The sequence below is a fragment of the Dipteris shenzhenensis genome, chromosome 10 (genome assembly GCF_047967505.1).
Source record: "Dipteris shenzhenensis isolate YYH24624 ecotype China chromosome 10, Dip_SZ_1.0, whole genome shotgun sequence".
NCBI classification, from domain to species: Eukaryota; Viridiplantae; Streptophyta; class Polypodiopsida; order Gleicheniales; family Dipteridaceae; genus Dipteris; species Dipteris shenzhenensis.
Genome location: NC_141605.1, coordinates 38,596,814 through 38,605,402, shown reverse-complemented (window position 1 = coordinate 38,605,402; position 8,589 = coordinate 38,596,814). Strand labels below are relative to the sequence as shown.

Below are 8,589 nucleotides of genomic sequence, written 5' to 3'. Positions count from 1 at the left end.
TTCTTTAGCTTATGGTCAACTTCATTAGGCTCACATGTTATTAAATGTCATTTGGACACTGGCTATCTACCATAGAACCTTTGCTTTTCTGGCAATAGGTTGCTGACCCAGATCTGGTTCAGTTCCAACTTGTGGAGCTAGTGTAGAGCCCACTTCAGTTGACTGCTCTGGAGGACTGATGTTCGCTCCCTCCACAGTTTCTTTCGCAGATATCTCTTCTCTTGTATTGAGTTCCTTTGGTGATATATATTTCTTCTTCAGCTATCTTTCGTCTTCAGTGTTGTCTTATTTATCTCCAAGAGCTTTCTTTATAATCCAGTAGCATTATCCGAAGAATCCAAATTTTGCAACGTAGGTGAAAGAGGAAATTGACAAGTTGATAAGGTTGGGATTCATCTATCTAATAGATAAGGTAGCCTAGGTATCTCTGATAGCCATCGCTCCAAAGAAGAATGAGAAACTCTCGATTTGTATGGATTACCAAAAGCTGAATGCAACGACAAATCATATATCTCTTTCCTTGCCTTTCCATGATACTTTGTTGGATGCTATTGCAAGTCACGAAATGTACAATTTTCTAGATGGCTTCAAGGGATACAACCAGATCTAGATGGCCAAAGAGAACAAGGATAAAACTGCATTTTTTACAAAATGGGGAGTTTATGCCAGCAATGTCAAGACGTTTGAGCTGAAGAATGCACCACCAAAATTTCAATCGTGGATATTGAAGGTTTTTGAACCATGCTTGAATACCTTCAAGCAGGTGTTTTTGGATGGCTTTAGTGTCGTCGGGAGAAAAGTTGAGCATCTAGATCAATTGTGTTTGGGTTTTGATAGATGTTGAAGTGCCAGGTTGAATTTGAATCCGGCAAAGTGCACTTTTGTCATGAGAAGTATTATTGGGTAACATCATTTCAGAAGAGGAAATGGCGATTGCTCCCCAAAGGTAGAAGCCATCTACAAGGCTAAGGCTCCCCGGAATGTCTAGGAATTGCAAAGTTTTGTGGGCCAAGTGAAATGGCACAACCAGCTCCTATGTTACTTATCATATGTTTGCCAACCCCTTACCAAGTTGACAAGAAAGATGTTCCGTTCATTTTGGGGGGAGGAATAGGAAAAAGCAATCTGGTTGCCAAAAAATACCTTCATGGTTGCACCAGTACTACAGTTGCCGCCGTAGATTGGAGTTTGGATTTACATGTGTTTGTAGATGTGTCGGATATTGCAATTTGCACAATGTTGATGTAGAAATGATCTTGGGGGGGTCACTATGTATAAACCCTCTATATCACGTGCGTTCAAGGCCTATATTTAAAATCCCTTATCTGTAAAATTTTTCATTAATAAAATGTACCCCTTTTCTATACAAATCTGTAAATTTTTTCCAAAACTATTTTAAATAGTCCCTTATGTATATTTATTTCTGTAAATTTTAGGAAAAAAAAATATCCTTCTGTTGAACTCACGTGATAGGGTTACATATGATAAGTGACCCCCCCGAGGAAATGATGGAAAGGTTGGTATTAGGTGGTGTATTATGCAAGTCAGATGCTCACAAGTGCAAAATCAATTTACTAGTGATGGAACAAGAACGTTTAGGAATGGTTTACTCCTTGGGAAAATTTCGACACTATTTACTTGGAAATTGTGTTCCATGTGGATCACCAAGCATTGCTTTACTTCGTGAACAAGGTGCAACCAGTGGGAAGATTAGCTCGATGGATTCTCCTATTGCAAGCGTTTAATTATATAGTAGTACATACACCAAGAAGCCAACATTTGGTGCCAGATTACTTGAGCAAGTTAGATTCAAGATAAGTACCCTTGGAGGGCATTTCGGATGACCTACTGGATGCAGATTTGCACTAAAAAATTTTCTTTAAGCTATTTAGCATAGATCAAGTTTGAATACGAGACTTCACATCCATATAGTTTCTTTGCTACTGCCCCACATTGCAAGGACTTTACAGTTCCTTGAGTATCCAAAAAGATATTTTGTGGTTTACTCCTTGGGAAAATTTCGACACTATTTACTTGGAAATTGTGTTCCATGTGGATCACCAAGCATTGCTTTACTTGGTGAACAAGGTGCAACCAATGGGAAGATTAGCTCGATGGATTCTCCTATTGCAAGCGTTTAATTATATAGTAGTACATACACCAAGAAGCCAACATTTGGTGCCAGATTACTTGAGCAAGTTAGATTCAAGATAAGTACCCTTGGAGGGCATTCCGAATGACCTATTGGATGCAGATTTGCACTAAAAAATTTTCTTTAAGCTATTTAGCTTCGATCAAGTTTGAATACAAGACTTCACATCCATATAGTTTCTTTGCTATTGCCCCACATTACAAGAACTTTACAGTTCCTTGAGTATCCAAAAAGATATTTTTTGTTTTTTAAAATAAATTCTTGTACTTGTTTTGACAAGCTCAAAACTATGAATCCACAATCATTGCTAACTTACGATGGGGCAATTCCCTACAGAAGTTCTATTTCTTCCATGCATGCTCTAAGAAACGAACTCGCAAATTGTCTAAGAGGAATTTGGGTAGCCTCTCAACTATCAAGTATTGTTAATGTAGGTTGTAGGATTCCCACATACAATGTATCCTTCCTTTAATTTCACTTCTCTCATAGATTTTGTAAAAGTAATACTAAGAGCTCATGAGAGTCGTGGGTGCATGTGATGTCAATGATTTCAAGACTAGTTGGAGTAGTGGGCCCACTCGATATCATAGAGGAGATCACTTAATATCTTAGAGGAGGACATTGGGATGGTATGAGACCTTAGAGTGCACCTTTGAGACATCCATTATGCAAGGAACAAAAGTTGCAAGGAGTAAAATAAGACTTGCAGGTGCAATGATTGAAAAGAGTAAGTAGGAGTGCAAGGGGTATGCAGAAGAGGACTGTTGTTAGGTCCTCAACACTATCTACACCACGCAATCATTTTTGCGTGCCTACGTGTCACAGCCCATCATAAAGATTGTGAACTCCATTAAAGACAATGAAGAGATGCAAAGAGAATTGAAACCGTCAATGGCCAATGATCGTAACTCCACATGGGCAAGAATACATCCAAGGGCCAAGATTCAATGTCACTAATCTAATGGCCTAAGATTGTCCAATTGTCCTAACAAAACTCTCCTTAATAGAGAAAAGAGATTTTCTATGCACGTGCAAGATGTTACGGGTCGGCCTAAACTAACCCCCAACTGACACAAGGATTAATATTCTTCATCAATGAGCGAGTTGTTACAGGTCAGCTTATGCGAACCTCTAAGCATCCCATTGACATTTTCTTAAATAAATTTACAGTAGATACATATTTATAAATAAATGAATATGCTAAAAAAGACGTAAAATTAAATATTTCATGCAACTAAAATTAAAATCATAAGTCTTTCCAAAGTAAAGTATTTGATGCAACTAACAAATTCACATCCTAGGTCTTTCCAAAGACACCTAAAATATTTCATGCGACTAAAATTAAAATCCTAAGTCTTTCCAAAGTAAAGACTTCATGCAAGCAAAATTAAAATCCTAACTCTTGCCAAAAGACACCTAACTCTTTCCAAAGCAAAGTATTTCATGAAACTAATAAATTAAAATCCTAAGTCTTTCCAAAGAGACTTGAAATATTTCATGCAACTAAAATTAAAATCCAAAGTCTTTCCAAAGATACCTGAAACGTTTCATACAACTAACAAACTGATTTTCCTATTAGTATCTAACTGCAAACTATCCAATTAGTACCTAAGTGGGAGTGGATTGCGGCTAGCAAAAGTGAGCCCATCACTGGCACCAAATACTTTTTAGAAGGATCAACAAAGCTTAAAAATTTTAGTTTTTAATTTTGTCTATGCTTCTTTTTTATGCTTCTTGTTTTTCCCGAGACTCCACGGAATACTAGGAATCTCGATAACATGAATATTATGAATGTGACGGTCAGTTTATATAAGCAATAAACACTACGAGGTCTTACTAAACACTGCACGGTATAATGCCTAATCATCGTGTGGTAAATAGACACATCACATGATATATATGACACTGCATGGTAAATTCAAGTATCGTGCAGTACACCACCATTACACCACACGATATACGAACTTACCACACGATAACTGTCTGTAATCAGTCATGGTAAAAATTTGTTACTAGCCCATTTTAAAACGCCCCTGGGCTGATTATAAAGAAACATTCAAAACATTTTAATACCGTGTTTCAAAGTGAACGTTTTAATACCACATCAAATCACTATTCTGCATGGCTCTACTAGTTACCATTATGGGAGAGTGAGGACCTTTCTCCTATTGACGTCATAGTGGCTAGGAGCAAGCAAAACTTACAAGTAGATGCATTTGAGGCTATCATGTTAAAATTTCTACAAAGGATGCAAACAACCAAAGCATGCCAATGAATCATTATGTGTAAACACAAATGTTAAATATTCCTCACAATGACATGCAAATTGGGGTTTGAGAAAAATGAGCCTTAACTTAGCGTGCAGCTGCTTAAGGATTTCAAATTGACTGGTAGTCAATGGGAAACTAGCCAGTTAAAGTTCTAAGCTTTATAGTTATACTGCCACTCAATTTTCTATTGGAATTTCTAATTTATTAGTTTGATTGCCATTTAATAGGGAACCAATCGGCCGAGCTATTTTTAAAATCGGTGTCGATTACTAGTTGATTATCCAAGTGGTCAATTATCCTTGGATCGATATTGTCGCACATGCATAGGGTAGAAATTCTACTTTGGAAAATGGAGACATAGAATGGCCACTAAAATCAAAGTAGAATGGAGATATAGAATGGCCACTAAAATCATAATCTTTCCATGCATAAACAATTGATTTGTTTTTTCAATATGGAGAATGGTTTAATTGGACTTCACACTATAAGTGAATACGTTCTCATCGACTTGGAATACTAATAACTGAATATCTTCACGTTGGCATGACACTAATAAACGACACAGAATAGTCTAGTTATTAAATTAATGTGCATACCTTCTCATCGACTTGGAATACTAATAACTGAAGACTTTCACATTGGCATGACACTAATAACCGACACACAATAGTTTAATTATTCAACTTTAGAGTAGCATGACACTAATAACTGATACATTGTCAGGTTAGAAAACTAATTACTGAATACCGTGTCATGGACTTGGAATCCTAATTACTGAATACTTTCTCATCGGTCATCTCAATCCCACCCCCTCCTGAGCTGCTGGCTAAATCTGACTTTGAGCAGTTGCTGCTGCTGCTGCCTTGGAATAGTAAGGGATAGTCATCTTTGCAGGAAGATTTTGAGCTGTTCATTTCATCCTTCGTCTCATTGGAGAACAGTACCTCAACAACGTCTTGCAAGCAGCTTGCTACTTCGTTCATGGTTGGCCTCTCCTTCCCTGTCATACGAACACAGCGTAAAGCCAAGTCAACGACTTTGAGAAGTAAGCCAGATGTAACATTGTCTGGTACTTTGAGCTCTGTATCCAATAAAAGAATGAACTTCCCATGCTCAGCAAGCTCCATTGCCCATGCCACAAGGCTATACACAGAATGATCTCTATCTAGTGATTTTCGTCCACTCAACAGCTCTAAAAGTACCACTCCGAAACTGTAGACATCGCTCTTGGAAGTGAGCTGATAAGACTGGAAGTATTCAGGGTCCAGGTAGCCTGGGGTTCCACAAGGTGCCAGGTTGCTGAGATGAGTGTGGTTTCCCACAGGACCATAAAGAGAGAGGCCGAAATCAGAAATATGCGCATTCATATTTTCGTCCAGCAAGATGTTGGACGCTTTCACGTCACGATGAATAATTCTGGGAGATGCATATACATGCAGATACTCAAGCCCTCTTGCTGCTTGCAGAGCAACTCTCATGCGGGTTTTCCAATCTAAGGACTGCGTAGACCGTTTACGAAGCAACCAATCTTGTAGCGAACCATTTGACATGAATTCGAACACAAGACACTTCTCCTCTTCACAATAACCAACAAGATTGACCAAGTATGTGTGATGTAGCTTCGACAGGAGCTCAAGTTCCATGTCAAATGTGCTAGCTCTCTCCATCGTGCAAGCTTTCTTGATCGCTACAACCCGTCCATCGTCGAGGATGCCCTTGTACACTTTCCCAAAACTGCCCTGCCCAACAACGATACCATCGTCGTAGTCTTTTGTGGCTATCCGGAGCTCTTCACTCGTGAAGCTGACAACCTTGATCGCTATTCTTTTCCAAAGCGTTCTCTGAACAGATTCCTCGTGATCATCTTGGCCCCGACACGACACACACATCGAAAACAATTGTCTATGTCGACAAACGGCCAAAAAACCGATCAGCAGTAGTGCAAAGACACTCAGAGCCACTCCTACCACAATTCCTTTAATCCGATAATCTTTAGCAGTTGATATCTGAGAGGGAGAGGGAGACGGAGATGTCGAGTTAGGAGAGGGAGACGGAGATGTCGAGTTAGGAGCTGGACAATGGCCTAAGCTGCAATCCAAGCAAACCTTATCTCCGTTTTTCGGACATTCGCGCGAGATCCCAAGGTCGGAGTCCAGAAGTGCATACTGGCCCTCTCTACACTCCTCGACGCACAATCCCAGACTAGCTCTCAAATCTGTTGGCACGCCGTTTGCGTTATCTTGTGCCCCCCAACAGCTCACAGTCATCTTCTTGTCGTCCTCCCTCACTCCGCAAGTGAACCAATCTCCAGACGAGATGGTAGCGAATGCCACTCCTGCAGGGGCAGTTGTTTGGGCGTCTGTGTAGTCCCCCCAGCACACAGCTTCATGAGTGTCCTCACGCAAGGCGCAAGAGAACCTGTAGCCTCCAGTGATCACTGTAAAATTAAGGTTACCAGGAGGGCTTGCCTGCTGGAAAGTGTTGTTACCCCAGCATAGTGTCTTGTGGGAATTCAACTCGAGTCCACACATATGGTATCTCCCTGCAAATATAGACTGAAACGTGACATTAGGCACCGGTATTGCTGAAACAGCTTCTGTGATATTGAATCCCCAGCATATTGGCTGCCTTGTGCTGGCACTGAGCCCACAAGTAAAGATATCCCCTGCTGAAACCGATATCATTGCTTCTGATGGAGGCGAAGCTTGACCATAACTGTTATCGACGCCCCAACAATCGACCAAACCAGGACTGTCTGTGTTATTGTCTCTGACGGCACACGCGTGCCAGCCACCTGAATTGATGTTAGAATAGCTAGTGTTCCTGTATCGGACTGGAATCACTGAATTATTAACCATTCCCCAACAGAAAGGATTGTGAGAATCATACAAGAGTCCGCATACAAAGTAGCCCCCGTTTGAAATAGCCCAGAATGACACATTCTCTGGGGGCGTGGTGTCGCCTGCATAGGAAAATGAGCCCCAACATCGAGGGTAGAGCGTCTCCACCTCAAGGGCACAAGCAGCATAGCTCGGCGTTTGAATCGGACCCCATAGACCTGCCAAGGTAGTCATATATCCTACTCCGACAGTCGTGGTAACAAGCTGAAAAAGCAGCAGCAACCTGAAAAATGATGTAGAGGCAGATGATTTTGGGGACGTGCCATGTAAACGCGTGATCGCTCTTCTGGGAGATGCGAGCTTAAAAGGATAACTTGGAGACATGGTTTTGGGAGTGTCCTGCCCAGCAAGCAAACAAGACGGGTCACACAGACTCACAATGCACGTCTCCACGGCTCTACAGAATCAATTCTGATTATGTATCGATGGGCAATTGCATATAAATAGGCATAGCTAGTGCAATCGAAACGATTGATGGCCGGCAATTGTACATAGGTAGGCATAGCTGTGCTACACGGCCAGCAGCGGCATGTGAGATTTTGCTATGGCTTCGCTGTAGGTATGAAGGATTTGCTCCGCAAGGGTACTGAGATAAAGTGGCATTAGCAACGAAGCGTCACGCGGGGGGAAGGAGGCCATGATCCAAAATGGGAGAAAAAGTCGCTACTCCCATTTTAAATCCATCCTAGACCACTTGGTGTAGGATGGGAGTAATGATGACAAAAATATTCCCATCCTAAACCCATGCTATCCCCATCCATGTGCTAAGGCCCTAAGTCTTTCTTCCAGTACAACATTTGCGGATCAAGATGAGGCTTAGTTCTTGATGAGGCTAATCTCTCTCTCTCTCTCTCAATCATTTGCAAGAGACTCTTTTATCTAAGAACGTGAACGGTGAAACAAGACAAAAATTAGCAATCTCTCTCTCTCTCTCTCATGCTCTCTGGCTCTATCCGTGCCTTCACAATGAGGCTTAATTCTTTAATGAGGTTAGTGATCTTATATCACCAATAAACTCTGATTAACCAAAACACACATTTTGAGATATAAGGGGGATCTAAGGGGTTTAAATGTGCCACTTTGCTTCATATGATTTGAGAGTCTTATAAAAGGCTCTAGCACATCATTTATACATGAATTTTCTGAAAATTTTCCAATGCTCCTTTTTCATCATTTAAACCTATACGGATTTTCTCAATTTCTCTTTTTTCATTTGACATCTAATTTTCAATTAACCAAGAACACCATGAAAGCTATGTCAAATTTA

The 8,589-nt window shown here is 40.6% G+C and overlaps 1 protein-coding gene across 1 annotated transcript; it reads right to left on the bottom strand.

The window, feature by feature from the left end:
- Positions 1 to 5,146: 5,146 nt before the first annotated feature.
- LOC147897787 (putative receptor protein kinase CRINKLY4) lies at positions 5,147 to 7,943 on the bottom strand. Its single transcript, XM_087380643.1, has one exon. The coding sequence runs from the start codon at positions 7,644 to 7,646 to the stop codon at positions 5,190 to 5,192; it is 2,457 nt and encodes an 818-aa protein (XP_087236769.1). The 5' UTR covers positions 7,647 to 7,943; the 3' UTR covers positions 5,147 to 5,189.
- Between the last annotated feature and the right edge of the window lie 646 nt (positions 7,944 to 8,589).